General features: G+C 40.8%; 1 protein-coding gene across 1 annotated transcript; it reads left to right on the top strand.

The window, feature by feature from the left end:
- Positions 1–2,236: 2,236 nt before the first annotated feature.
- On the top strand, positions 2,237–3,687 carry olig2 (oligodendrocyte lineage transcription factor 2). The gene is made up of 2 exons (XM_026295926.1): positions 2,237–2,311; positions 2,706–3,687. Exon 2 carries the CDS (start codon positions 2,725–2,727, stop codon positions 3,541–3,543), a length of 819 nt encoding a protein of 272 aa, XP_026151711.1. The 5' UTR covers positions 2,237–2,311; positions 2,706–2,724; the 3' UTR covers positions 3,544–3,687.
- Positions 3,688–15,817: the final 12,130 nt, after the last annotated feature.

The raw sequence follows: 15,817 nt of genomic DNA, 5'->3' as shown, positions 1-15,817 counted from the left end.
TTATCACCTGCTTTGATTTGTGGACTTGAAATGTCACACTTTCTAAATGTGATTATACACAGTTTTTCTCTTATAGAAGGCAAAAATTCACTGTGTTGATAAAACTGGATAAAGAAGTTTTTCATAAATCATGGTCATCACAGCTTTTTAATTTAAACAGCAGGCAATCCCAGCCTGTTTGGACCCAGATGTGGACTATAAAGCTAATTTGTTAGGTTTTTAATATAAATTTCAGATGTAGCATCATTTATATCAGTTTGGCGTTGGAGCATGACATACTTTAAAAAAAGAAAATAGGACCACTTTACATTGGACCCGATGTTTCATGAGAAATAATTTTGAAAGACTGAGCATTCAGACTATCACAAAACTGCAATAAATCCTGATAGATGGCTGTAGTTTTACTAGTTAGGCCTAATTGTAACTGATTTTTAAAATGATGGTGTAGAAGAAGCCAGGCTGCAGAGGAAGGTCTGTGTCTCATTGTGAACCCAGTGCAACAGTGAGACTGTGGGAATGTCTAATGAAGCAAAGTGGTGGCACAGATACAAACCTCCTGATTTAAAATGCCACTTCATTACCATAATCTTATTTAACAGGAGTAAACAGGCGAACGCAGCAGACGGAGGAGGGAGAAAATAACTAAATGTAACGAAGAGTAGGGGGGAAAGTGCGAGTGTGTCTGTCCGTGTGATAACACCCATCCCCGGGTCACGGCCTTGATTTTGTGATACCGTTGGCGGAAGGCTGCGACACCTGACTGACGGTTACTGATGGAAGAACACTCGTTTCTGATTGGCTACCAGGCGACCGTTAAAACCATATGACCGCCCCCAAACATAGTTCCGGTCAAATGTTTAACTGACGTTCTATATCAGTCCGCAAGGTGCGTTAAACTGCAGGTAACCATGGAAACCATAGCCTTATTTTGGGAAACGAAGTGGAACTAGATAGGCTATGTGTTTTTAATATTCATTTTTATTATTCATTCATTGGTGTTTTGTCTTCCTTTAAGACATTATTATATATCTGTATTTAGCTACCAGCCTAAAAACCGGTGCTGCGTTTTCTCTTTTTCTTTTGTAGGACATGAAAACCACCTGAGAATCATGTAAATCAAACGAATTTTGCTCTGTATTATTATGGACTTTGTGTGCCACTTTACATTGGCTGTTTCATTTTTCTTAATAAAAGCCCAGCTCAGTCTGATGAAAACTCTCGAAGATAAACTTGTAGAGGGCAATTAGCGCTGATTGCGTCTGACTGCACAATTCAGTTTGTCATATTTGGAGACAATGCAACTGTCAGTCTCAATTAAGTCTGAGAACAAATCACCAGTTTGGGCCCTTATGTCTGTCAGGGGCTGCCCGAGCTCCAGCAGCAGGCCACACTGCTATCGCTCACTGCAGACTAATTGAAATGTTACGGATCATAACCGTTAAAAACAATTTTACACACTTCATTAATTAACGTAAAGATGCACTTTACCGACAGCTGTTGGCCGACAGCGGGGAAAACGGAAAACACACCATTTTAGTTAACTCCAAACCTGCTGCTGAAACATATTGCGCTGCTTATTACAGGCTGCTCTCCGCTGTTACTGTTCATTTGAAGGGACGAGGTCATTTTATGGTCTGATTAGACTAGAGCAAGGATGGTTTTATAATAAACTAAAAACAAACGAGAGATGAAGAACGAATTATCGATCAAAATAATGGGGCAAATATTGTAAAGATTAAAAATAAGTAAATGATCTATTTGGGGGAAAAAAAAAAACTTGCAGTCGTTTCTTTTTTTAGGCTAAAACCCAAAAGTTGGTTCTTCGACGTTACGGCACAAAATAATTTTAATTAGGTCTTGTCTGTTTTCTTTTTCAGATATTAAAGATTATCAGACAAATTACTCTGCACTTTCGAAAAGCAAATAGTTGCGTATTGTGTGCGTTGTTATAATAAAATCCATCCACGCGTGGGACAACATTTTCACAAGAAGGGGCCATATGTAGGAGGGAGTGTGTCTGATTTCACTTAATAGTAATGCTGTGTGGTGGTAATTACATCAGACTGGAGGACCCTCCGTCACCCCACCCCCTCCCATCCTCCCTCCTGCCCGTACAGAGCTGATTGGTCGCGGGGAGGCTGCCGCGACAGAAACCGTGTTGTCCTGGTGAACCGGCCTCCGTGCGCTCCAGCGCGCTATAAAACCCTGCGCTCTCACGCAGCCGTGCCAAATGGGCTGTCAGATGCGATTTGGAGTAACAAGTAGATTTGACGTTTCGGTTTTCTCCTCATCGCGCTAGGAAACACACTCGGTAAGTGTTATATCTTTTCTTAAAAATTCAGATTTTCAAAGGTTTTCGCCTAGAGCTTATAACAGATAGGGAAGGGACTGTGTAGCACACTGACATTTCTCTCATCCCTTATGAGTTAATATTAGTATTAAGATTAAGAAAGTTAAAGCGAATAATGCACCTACTTGTAAACCAGCAATAACCTACAGCCTCCTGTTCTGAGACATTCAGGATACATTTCAAATCAGTTAAAGTCAAAACCTGTCTGTACATCGGCCTTATTTTAATCATGAATTCACCTGTGTGTTTAACTATATTTACTGTGACACCAGCAAACGTTTTATTATCTTTTGTGGAATGACAGGGATGTTGGGGTTCATAGACCGAAATTAACTTTAAAGTTGTTTCCCTTTAGAAACTGCTACACCAGGACCATGGACTCAGATACGAGCCGCGTGTCGAGCAGACCGTCTTCACCCGAGGTGGACGACATCTTCATGTCCACCCTGAAGAAGTCTGTGCACGGCTTCTCCGGCGCAGTGTCCTCCACACAGAGCGACTCTCCGTCAGACATCCCCAGCCTGCGCGGCCTCTCCGCGACAGACGATGACGCCCTCTCCCTCCGGATGTCATCCAAGAAAGACCGCAAACTCCTGTCAGAGAGCGAGCTGCAGTCGATCCGCCTCAAGATCAACAGCCGCGAAAGGAAACGGATGCACGACCTCAACGTGGCCATGGACGGGCTCCGGGAGGTCATGCCTTACGCGCATGGACCATCGGTGCGCAAACTCTCCAAAATCGCCACCCTGCTGCTGGCTAGAAACTACATCCTGATGCTGAGCAATTCACTGGAGGAGATGAAGCGGCTGGTCAGCGAAATTTACGGCAGCAGCGGACACCACGGCGGCTTCCACCCGTCAGCCTGTGGGACTATGACACACGCGGGGCCCGTTCCGGGACACCCGGCGGCATCCCACGCCTCACACCCGGCGGTGCACCACCCGCTCCTCCCTCCGGCGGCCGTCTCCACCGCCTCTCTCTCGGCGCCCGGTATCTCTGCCGTCACCTCGGTCAGACCCCATCACGGACTCCTTAAAGCGCCCACTGGTGCAGGACCGCTGGGTAGCAGTTTCCAGCACTGGGGCGTTGGCACCGGAATGCCTTGTCCGTGCAGTATGTGCCAAGTCCCACCTCCGCATGTGTCCAGCATGAGCACCGTAACCATGCCCAGGCTGGCCAGCGACTCCAAGTGACAATGAACAAACTGGAAACAAACTTTTGGGGGTGCTACAGACTCTGCACCTGAATTATTACGCTTTTTATTTATCTTTCTCTCTGAATCCTTTGCGGCGCCGGATCCAGTAAAGACCAATGCATTGCTTTTTCTTACTGGGACGTTTGCAACTAACTTAGTATTTTGTGGTAATTAACCTCCGTTGTAACAGGCGTTTCTTTAGGACGCTCCAAAAGCACAACACAGCTTCTGCTTATTAATTGGAATCTCTGATGGCCCAAGCCTCTGTGTGTCTTTAGAGTTATTTAAAGATAAAAGCTGAATTGCTGATGATTAGTGGCTTTTCATTTTTGGGGCCTGCAGGAGAAAAAGGTCCTAACTTGGGTCAGACTAAAAATCTTGATGTAAATATGTAGATGGTCTGTTTAAATAGTTGGAAAAATTATATATTAGAGTCTTGTTAATGTGTGGGGAGGCTCCCCCACCCCTCACATGTTGCACCTGCTTTATTCTGTCTTATTCAGTGCTTCTGTTTTCTCTCCAGTAGGCTGTCATCCACTGTCCAATGCAAACAATAACCACTTCTTTATTTTTTTAATTAAAAATGAAAATGATATTTATTTACTTATTTTGGATGGGAATTTCAGATCAGTCTCTGATTATGTTGGGGTTTGAAATGTTAAATAAAGACAGTTGAAAAGGGAAAGTCTTTTGATTTTTTTAAATACTTGATTTTTATACTTAATACAGTACAACGAAGAGCAAGTATTTAGATATAAAGCAGCACTAATACACAACATCATGTCTGGATATCACTGAACATTAGCTACAGAAAAGACACAGGTCATCACAGAAGACATTAATTACAAAAACTAAAAAACTTGAAATTTGCCATTTTTTAAAAAAACATAAAATAGGGCAAAAACAGTCATCTTTTTATTTTTTTTTACCTTGAAAAGAATGCAGTGCTGTTAGAAAGCTTTTCTTATACCTGCTATTTGTCAAAATAAATTAAATTTTGTGATTCTTGCCTTTATGAGACAATTTTGTGAATTTAAACACACTGCACTGTAGATTTAGAAATAAAAAAGTTCAGGACATTTAATTCTTTTGAGAATCTTTTGACTTTTTGACTCCTAGTCCTAACCTGATTTTGAGTCCTAGATAAAGATGGTCTGATTAAAACAGGAGCTTCTTCAATAAAAAGATAAATTCAGTTAAAAACTACATTTAAAAAAGAAAAAAAAAGTAATGTATCAAATACACTGGTTTCGTGTCTCATCTATTTAAGTTTGGCCTGTGTGCCATCATGAAACAAACTTGAGAGATCACAACAAAGTCAAGGTCTATAAACCCTCACAGTTGTGCACAAAGTGGCTTCAGCCTCATTTCACATCCTTCTTTGCCAACATGCAGTGACTTTTAAAGGCACCTGTACGTCCAGTTGCAAAATGGATTTATTGTAACCAGAGAGTGATTTTGTTCAGTAACAGTTAATATGACCTAGTTTTGCAATTGCTATCTTTGCAAAAATATGAATGTATTCAGGGACTAAAGGTGCACACAAAGGCTCTGCTGGCAGAAAGAAGCCAGTGATGAGTAAAGGCCGGTACACTTTAGGAGAAGGTAGCAGCTGCATAGCAGATTGCACATGCTGTTGCAATGTTTTCCAAAGGCTTTTGAAGCTGGAACGATATGAACTAAATCTCTGAATATTCATGCATGCATTTGTTTATTCGTCTCATTACTGGAATTGAATTATTCAAAGTCCTTCAGCGGTTTGTAGGACGTTTCAGAGAGGAAGAGGTCATTTGGTGCGATACAAAAAAAGTCTACGTACTAGTAAATACAATCAAATCAAAGTTTTAGCATCAGGGAAAAATATCTTAAGCTAAACCGCTGTACCTCCTTTGCTCTAAAATGTATACTTTCTGTTTTATTGTTTGAAAACAGATATGTGCATGTCTAAAAGCTGTTACACAATTACCCCAGCATATAGCATCACTTCAGCAGCTCTTTGACTTTGCAGTCTCAGATCTGTACTGTGACCTGTTAAATAGAGCACCAAAACAAAATAAGTCATTTTCAGTTATCACTATTTGTCCGTTTGTTTTTAGATGTGATACTGTTAAATACTGTTTTATACTGAAACAATGTAGAAGAAGAAATAGCTCATAAGACCTCAGTTATATATAGTGCAACAGACTGTTATGAGCAGTATAGTTGAGGATCGTCTGGATTTTAACCTTAGTGAAATAGTGGAACCTATTACATTCACTTTTTTTTTTTTTCAACTGTTGTCACCTTTAGATATTTAAAATATTGGTTTGTTTTTGCAAGTGTTGTCAGTGTGCAACACTGGGCTGTGTTCATGGGAAGTATTTTTTCAACAGCTTCTTTCCATATATGATAAAACCAGGTCACCAAAACCTTTTTAACTAATAAAAATCTTACAGGTGTGAATTGTCCCTCTCTAAAAAGTGAGCAATAAAAGGTATGGGCGTTCCAATCAGCTACTGTGTCACACTCACACAATCCTGAGACTTTCTCTAATCAGGCAAAATATGTGAAAAAGGCTGAGTGGACTCTGTTGGTTTGTGGAGACTTCAAACACCTTTAGTGTTGTTATCATCAAAGTTAATGGCAGTCATCAAAGTCACCTTTTCTCAACTTGATTGTTTTTCTTAGAGCGTCTGCTTTACATCGGGATCCCGGTGTTATATGAGCATCATTTGTCAGCACAAAATGTTAACCTGGATTTCAAAGTGCCACTTTCCAAAAATAATTAGACCTCCCCCTCCTGCATGATTCTTCCTCTTTAGTCTAATTTTTACAGTCATGTAAAAAGTCAGAAATGTAGGAACACCAAATTCCAAGCTTTATTGGTCAGGACATCATGATTACAGATGGGTAATAAACTGAAGGAGAAGAAAGTTTAATAGTAATTCGCCACAAGCCTCTAACAGCTTCACTGATCCTTGTCAGAAATTCTACAAGTCCATGAACTTTACTTGAGGGACAAGCACAAAACACGTTTTGTCATTTGGTGTCTGGATTAAGAAAAACAAGGAAACTGTAGTTTATTAAATTATTTGTGTATATTGTTGGGATCTTATATTGTGGAATGGGTTGAAGCAATGTCATCTGATTCTCAAGAGAGTTTTGCACTAGCCACCCAGATGAACATGGTGCTAAAGTTAAAAGAGAATCTCACTGAAAAGCATTTTTAGCTTTGCCTGAACACTCTGGCCAATAGCAGCTGGGCTTCACATCCCTGTGGCGGGATTTGAATAAACAGCTCCTTATCCACTGTTGGTGGCAGAATGACTTATCCATTGATGCTGAGAGTCTGAGTTTGGTTCTGTGACAGTTTAAATATTTATAACTTTGGACAGAAGGGGAGCATCAGTCTTACACTGTTGTAACTGGATTTAAACCTTCCTGAAAACACTGCACAGATGTACAGCCTTTCAGCTCTGTGCATCATGTTGTGTTAGCTGAAAGGATTAAAGATTGGTTGGATACATCTTAGGTGGCAGAATAACAGAAAGAGACACTGAGTCTATGAGGGAGCAAAGAAGGAATAACCAAGAGAAGATAAACAAACAGAGAAGCTGTCAGAGACAAAGGCAGGATTTAACTTACAAGGGAATAGATGGAGCTCTAAGGTGAATATGAGCCCTCAGAGGTCATTCTTTCCCATGGGACTAATGTTTATTCTAACACAGCCACATCCAGCATCATTAAACACTGTGATGGACTCTAATAGACACAAAAACAAAGTGTATAAAATAGATAAGCACCAAGTGGTTAAGAATTTAGCTATATTTCCTTTTCCTCTGAATAATTTGATGTTGCCTTTATTATTTTTTAGACAACACAGTGTGCTCATGTCCATGAATGGTTAAAACTCATCTGTGCCACATGGGGATTTTGGTAATTACCAGTTTTGACATTAATAGCACAGAAACAGCCATCTGGTTTCTCTGAACAGTCTGATATAACTGGCTTTGCAAATATGCCGTACTTATGCTATGTCGACAGGATGACAAAACCTCCTGTTCCGACTTGAAAGAAGTTAGGTTGTTTTACTGCGGATGAACTAGGGTTGTGGTTCACTTTCTTTGTTAGTGCTTATTGGTGGCAAAATGGGTTTGCAAATGAAGAATGGGAAATCTCTGATACATTCTCTGTTATTTCAAATGTTTTGGCATTTTTGTCTTCTTCATGATTGAACGTATGCTGTTACAACGTACAGCTGAAGTTAAGATTGTAAAACTGTAGGATGTTTTGTATCTACATTAATAAATAAAATGCAGAAGAACAACATCTTGAGTTGTCTAAGAGCTGGGTGCCCCTAAGCTGTAAAAATTTGGATCTTTACCATTATCTTGATCCCACATGAGGTGAATGGGTCATTATGCACGTCAAACCAGAAAAATGCCTTATTCCTGAACTGAACGTTTCAACAGTGAACAGAGGAGCAGAATGGGGAAACTTGAACAGGGAATTAAACAGAAGAAAAGCAGCAGTTGGATGGACTAGCTGCAGGGAATGGGGAGATGCAGATATTAAACTGTCACATGCCGTTTAATGTTGATGGAGCAGTTTAACTGTGGCCATCTTTTCCCTAAAGAAACACGAGCTGTGTTGTTGTCCAGACTGAGCTTTACGTGGTGCCTTGACAGCAATTCTATCAGTCGTGCATGCTTCTGGGTGCTGGGTGTTATCAGGATGGCAGTGATAGAAGTAACAAAACAAGTTGAGAATGCAGAGATGGAGGTGAACACAATCCACTGAGAACAAAAAGGGAGCTCTTCCATCACTGTGACGTTTTTAATTTGGTTGTTGTGCAGTCTTGAAGTATCCTGCTGGTGGCAAGTGCTTTGTGTGTTTCCAATGTGGGGTACACATATTTTTATTTTTATTTTAGTGTTGTGTATCCACATGTTGTGTTGTGTAGCAGTTTCCAAATGTGTGGTGACTGTATGCAATAACTAATAGAGGCAAAGATGGTGGTACAATGCTGCAGAAATATATGAAGAGTCAAGTCAAATATCTAAACCCCCGAGTAGTGTGTGTGTGTGTGTGTGTGTGTGAGAGAGAGAGACTTTATATGTGTGGCTAATAATCTATGAAGAGCAGCAGATGAACTCCTCGATCGGGTGGATCAATGTGTTTAGTAAAAGCCCAAAGGGACAAAGACAGAAGTGAGAGAAAGCAAAAGAAACAAAGCGAGAAAGCAGAAGATCCATTGAGTGTGTTTTTTGTGGCTGAAGAATTGTCCCCAGTGGCTTTGAAAAGCAGGATAATCCTGTCAAGTAAGCAGACCTTTGGATATTCATGACTGGCCGAGCAGCTCGGCGGACTGAAGGAGGACACAGTCAGGATGGGATTAAACATCAAAGTGAATCTGAGGAGCGCAGGACTAGGACATGAATCACCCAGTGCAGAAACATAGAGGTCCCAGAGGGGTGTGGTGAGGGTCAGTGGGGACCAGTTGCCTGGTGGGTGGACAGCACGGTGAATAACTGCAGGACGAGGGGCTCTTGAATGCCATTCTGAAGAATGATATGATATGATGTGTGCACCTGCCCCTGATCTGAGAAACATATACACACTGAGTTCAGCAAAATAAATAAATAACTTGGCATTTAGTCTGTTCCAAGGTCTGGTGGAGAGGCTGAAACCAGAAGTGTGGAGGTTGTTACAGCAGTAAAATAAAGTTTTAAAATAAAGTTACCTGTACACACTTATGTACAGGTATGTAATATTCAGGTGTCCACATACATTTGGTAATGGAGTGTGTGTGTAACAGTTTTGTTTGGAACTACATATAAGTAGTAATTATGAGAACACTTTGCAGTTTTGTTGCCAAAATAACAAAGTCTGAATGAAGTGTTAGATTTTCTGCTCATGCTGAAATGCCTGTTTGTTGCAGAGGTGCATCTTCACCTCAGGCTGCACTAAAGTGAGTCAGCATCTACTGGCACTTCACTTTGTGACAGATGAGAAAACACGTTACTTTAAAAAGCAATGAATACTGCATGTGTGAAAATGTCCATAAGAAAATTAAACTGATACTGTCTCTCACACACACACACACACTGGTGAATCTCAATTTTCAGTAGCCAGCAAAATTGAATTTTGGGGGCTTCTTCACATTTGTTCACCCTGTGTGTGTGTGTGTGTGTGTGTGTGTGTGTGTGTGTGTGTGTGTGTGTGTGTGTGTGTGTGTGTGTGTGTGTGTAAGGGCACTATCAGATACTCTGCGAATGATGTCCCATATGGTTTGTTGACCATGTCACACATGTCTGTCCCCTGGCTGTGGCCCTGCCAGCTCTAACTGCTACTGGCAGCTGGGAAATCTGGACAAAGACAACCTGATAATATGTGCTGTTGGGCTAATTAGAGTCAAGGAGAGAATGTGGGTTACGTTCAAAACAAAGATTTTAAATTAAAGAGCTATGCAAATTACTTTCTTTCTGACCAGTTTTATTTTTTACCTTTTTGAGGCAGAAAATAACCTTATCTGGGCTGAGTTTTAGCCGGTTTCTGCCTCCACAGCAGCCATGTCACCATGAGATGTTTTAACAACTACGACTCCAATTTGTCAAGTTGCTGAAGCCAGCTATCATGTTGCACTGCAACATATGTCTGCTCTATGAGTTGCTGCTTCCCTGGGGTCCACTGTTTCATAAATCTAATTAGCACCACATCACGTCATCTCATTCATCTCTCTATATTTATATATATGTACATACATTATATATATATGTTTCTATGTCTGTATTTAAGTATTAATGATTTGTTTAAAAAAAAGTGTGTCACTTGCTATGACACTCACAATAGTTAATGGTCCTCGGTGGGAGGTCAGTCATGAGTTTGAGTAATATCTGATAAACCTGCTGCAGTTTGATCAGAGGGGGTGCTGAATAGGGAGGCAGCACGGTGGCTGCTTCAGTGTGATCTCAGGTCTTAGTGGGGATTTAAATGTGCTGTGACTGTGAGGAGCAGGAACACTGTGGGAGGCGAATGAACTGAGGACGAGGAGACATACAGGAGAGATTCTGGGCTGTCTCATGGGGAAGGGGAAACGTAACTCTGTGTGTCTGCATGTGTGCGTGCGTGTGTGAGAGTGAGTGTATTTGAGTGTGTGATGCAGGGTGTAGGCTGACAGATGTGTCCATCAGTGCCTGAAAGAATCATCTTACATCCAGTGCATCCATCTGCCAACCTGCCGGGCAACATTTTGTGAAAATGCAAAATTCTATTTTATATTTAGTGGGAGAAAAGATTTTCCACAACATACGGATCACTTTAGCCTTTTCAACTCTGCCATTTTCACCAGTGTATGCAAACACTTGCAAATCTCTCTAGCAACTGAACACAAGAACTAGAAAAATATATTTGTCTCAACTGAAGCTGAAGCTTTGTCAGGCTGAATTTTGAGCGAATGTTAAAATGCTTGTGCGTTACAAGACGTAAAAAAACTGGTTGTAGTCTAACATTAACAATTGGTGGTATAAAATGTGGTGGACTGTGGGTGGAAGATATACCACAGTGACAAACCTATAAATAGAAGAGATTTTCTACCTTGAGGAAAGTTTTGATTGATTCTCTGATGCAGTGACTCTTCATCCAGTCATGGTGTGGTGCACAGCCACAATCAGAGCACCAGCAATATCTTCCAGTATCTTCTTGGTGGATCCTTCTGCCCTCCCGGGTCATCTGGATGATGTTTTCCCTACAGCGTGTCATGGTTATGACTTGTGCTATATAAACCTTATCTTAAGGTTTCCGAGCATGAAGCATGCCCAAGGAGAGGCACGATGCCAGTGGTTGTTCCACTTTTGTTCACTGAACTTTTAAGAAGTTTCTTCTGAGACTGCCATCTTCATCCATCAAACTGCTATCAGCTTTCACTTTAACAGTTGTGTTGCTGCACTGCCCCCCTACAGATGGGGATAACCCCTGAAAAAACCCTCTCGGCCTTGTACCACTAATACATCCCAAAAAGAAATGTCTCAACGCCCCCCCCCAACATTTCAGCTTCAACTGGGGTGCCTCTAGTCTTGATCGCTTGAAGAGAAGAAGAAGCAGCTCTCTGTTTGACTTTGGACAAGGATTCCTGTAGAAGCTTAGTGTCTGTGAATCCATCATTGTCACGGTTAAATAGGATCGGGGTTTTAAGGCTACTTTGTGGGGGACGGGTTAACTAACACTTTCCTATTAGCAGCCTCCCTACGAATCCCTGGTGGCATTGTTTCAGAGAGGAACATCTGTTCTAACAATAGAGAATCACTGTTTGAAGTGATTGGAAATGATCACAATCAGAGTTTACAGTACATCAGGTTGACTGTTGCAAAACTACAGTATACAACTTTAAAAAGTATTTAAAGTGTTGCTGGACTTTAATGCTTTTAATACATGTAGGTCTCGCAGGAATCCAGAAAAATCAAAATGACAGGAAGTGTCGGTTAACTTCTTGAAATATAAATGTGGTAAATGTCCATCTGTTTTTAAACAACCATGACCAACTGAGCATGTGCAGCTATTGAGGTTGAAGTATTTAGGCTCTCTTTCACAAAGGCCCAAGGGCTAAAACTTGACACCCCTCCCACCTTCATTATCCCTGCCTCACTATGATCAGCACCAAATGCTGACTATCCCAGGCCAGCACTGACAAGGCATGCTGGGAAGGACAAAAGCAGACCTTCAGCCAATTGGTTCCACCTTATTAACAGCTTGTAATCTTCTCATGTCTTTGGCCAGGCCTCACAGAGCAGGGGTTAGGGCGAATAGATGAGTGTGTCTTCCGTCCCTGCTTTGATGCAGAGCAGCCTTTTCCCTCTGAAAAGTCCTGCTTTGGTATATTTCCATTGTTGCTGCTGCACCTGTTTGCATACAGGGGCACATGGAGAAAAACCAGTCACTGGCAACTGTTCGTTTCTCATTAAAATCTCTTTGCATATTGTAAACAGAAGGCAGTTTTATATGTGTTCAAGTTTTTGTTCAGCTGCTCTGATAAACAGCCTAATAAGAAAAATATTCTAGAAATGGTTAATCCAAAAAGGATTTTGCAGGGTTTTGATGATAAATGTATGAGCAGTAGTTCTCTTGAAAGATACTGATGCAATTTGAAGACTTGATGTTATTTTAAGGTTCGACTAAACAATAGTTCTGGATTGAAGTTTTTAAGTGGAAAAATGGAGCGGTCTAAAAATTTGGGAGAATTTCATTCTGGGGATCTCAGGATTAACCGTGTCATGTGTGTTGCCTGCTGTTGTGCTCTGTTATGTGCATGGTGTCCTAAAGAAGGCTGGCACGTTCCAGTTACTGATTTATGCAGGTTTTGCCTTTGAAAAGTATAGATACAGATCATTCTGCACAATTTTATGATCCAAGCTATAGGGAGTAAAATGAATGTGATATTAAGCTTTTTGAATCATTAATTATTTAAACTTATAACAATATAAGCAAGACTGAAAGTATGACAAAGTATGTGTAATTGTGTCTTCGGGAATTGGAGCGTCTTCTTTGAACAATTACAACGTGATAAGTCTTCCCACTAAAGCAAGAACAACATGCACACACATAAAGGGACACACAGAAGAGCTCAATCAGACACCTGATTTAAATTGACTCCATTAAGTCAAGATGTATCCAGACAAGCAACAGCCAGACTGTTGCCCGACTTAATTTGTGAAACTGTCCTTTCATAACCAGTGAGATGGATGTAGTATAATTATGCCAATTTGTACTCATTTATTAAGCCAATATATGTTGTTTTGTGTGTATTTCAGCAAGGAAATAGCTGCTCTTTAAGAAATTGTATTTTCCAACCTAAGGTTTTGATATTTTTAGTTTTTATTGTTATGACTGTGATGAATAATATGAAAAAATATATGGAAAATCAATAATACTGAATCTGGATTAAATATTTTTTGAATATTATTTTTTACTAAAGGCATGTGCAGTGCAAACCCAGTAGTTCATTGTTATTTCATGAATGATTCTTTTTTTATCTGTATTTTAAAATATTTGTGAATTAATCTGTTGACTCTTTAGTAGCCCAATTTCATTTTCTACAACTGTTCCTATCACCACAGTTGAAGAGTTGGCCATCAAAGTTACAAATCGCCTTAAACCATATTTACTTCAAATATGGAAACATGTTAATAGAAAATTTGTCTTTAACTTTCTTTGATTCAATCTGCTCAATAAAAAAAACCCTGGTATTATTCAGCTAACAGTCATCAAAAACACAAACCTCATAGATGGTGTGAAACCACACAAGCAATAAAAGATAAAGCAAAGGGAAAATGTGTTTTTTAAACCTGTCCTCATTTCTGTCCCTTTATTTTTACATATGTTTTTTGAATCTCATCATTTTTTCAGGTGTGTGTGTTTTTAGATTCTTAAATGCACTTTTAATTGATAAATGCCTAAAAAGCGAAGAGTTCAAAACCATTTTTTTCAGCGGTTTCACTTTGGGTGTATTTTCATCCTGTACTGGAGGATAGATTGACCCAGGAGTTTGGCTGAGGTGTCTTCCTGTCTGTCAGGCACAGGAAGTGGCTTGACACAGACGAGGCATTTAGCACCCAGGTGCAGACCCACCATTGGACGACCTTACCCAGATGGATAGTACTCCTTCCACCATAAAGACACTAGTCTTCCCCCTGCCCTGAAGCCACCGGTGCTCCTGCCCTGGTCCAGCCTCATCAAAAGGAGCCTGGAAGCTGGGAGGCGGATATGCTGGACAGCACCCCACATCAAGCTCACTTTTCTTTTCCTTGTGGATATAAAATGGGGGAGGTGCACTTTTTTGGTAGACACCAGCTTCTTTCTTTCTCCCCTTTTCTGACTTCTGTATGCATGGTTCCTTGCAGGTGTCCTTTTTTTCTTCTTGACATAGAGACCACATCCCAAAATACAGTCAAAACCATCCCAGCTCATTTTCTTTCATTACTCAGTTTGTTACTTCTCTTTGTTAGACAGGCACTAGAAATCAAATTGAGCACACAGGCACGCACACAAACACACACACACATGCACACATTCATCCTGGCTGCCTGCACTCTGTTCTCCTGCAGGTGCGAGGGCCATCCGCCTGGCCCTTTTCATGGGGCCCTCCCTTTCCTGTCCGTCTGCAGCCGTCCATTCAGCTTCAATCACAGCACCAGCCGGACGCCACCGGACCACTGGTGGGGAAGGGAAGCGCCTCTACACACATCTTTCACTTGTTGAACGACAAGAGAAGAGCGGCTGGGGAAGAAAGAAAGGGTCTTCCTCCTCTGCATCTCCTTCTGCTTTCATCATAAACAACTTGCTTTCTGTTTGTAACGGTGCTGTCCTTCCCCTCTTCCCCCTGCCTTCCTTTTCTCCTGCTCAGATGGGCTTTACAAGGAAGATGGGGGAGGGAGTCCAAAAAGAGGACGCCCAGGCTCACTGTGCAACGGAGTGATGCTGAGGTCTTTTTGTGGCTCATGAATGGCACATTTGAGGTTTCCAGCATTGCTCAGTGCCCCAAGCCAGCTTCACCTGTGTTTGGAGTCAATTGGTCTGTTGTGTGCCTGCCTGGAACCGTGCCCAGCTCTCTGCCAACCAATTTGGTTAGCGTAGCTGCTCAGAACTGAGCAACAATAACCTCCACCTCAAAACCATCAATTAACTCCCCTCACACAATGATGTATCCATTCACCGTTTGCCAAAAGCCTTCTCTGACACAATTAATGCCCATGCTAATACTGCTAATACCTGCTCTCTGTCAGATAACAAAGTACTGATGATTTTAATGGCTTTCAAGTGGTACATTCCATTAAGCTCACAATGTTGTTGTGTACTTTCAATTAACTTCTCACAAAAAAAGTTAAAACAATGTTAGTAATGTTAACAGGTTATAACAAGAGCCTGAGCTAAATGCTAACTTCAGCATGCTAACATGCTGAGAATCACTGTGCTAAATATGCTGATGTTCTGCAGCTAATTTTTAATTTTTGCAATGTTCAATCTTATTTTGACTGTTAGCATCCTAACATTTGCGTACTAGTGCTGAATACAAAGTACAGCTGAGGCTGAGGAAAATATTGGATTTGTAGTGTTTGTGTGTGGACAAGCTATGGACAATATGGACTGAAAAAATGTTCTGATAAACAATTTTCAAGTGATGGAAGTTTTTAACTTCAGTTGTTACGTTGAGGGAAAATCCATATTAATTATAAAGAATATATAAACAATGGCTTAAATGTTGATTCTAATTGTTTATGTAAATTGCGAGTATTTAATGC

This window comes from Mastacembelus armatus, chromosome 21, assembly GCF_900324485.2.
Source record: "Mastacembelus armatus chromosome 21, fMasArm1.2, whole genome shotgun sequence".
NCBI classification, from domain to species: domain Eukaryota; kingdom Metazoa; phylum Chordata; class Actinopteri; order Synbranchiformes; family Mastacembelidae; genus Mastacembelus; species Mastacembelus armatus.
This window is presented reverse-complemented; position numbering and strand designations above follow the sequence as displayed.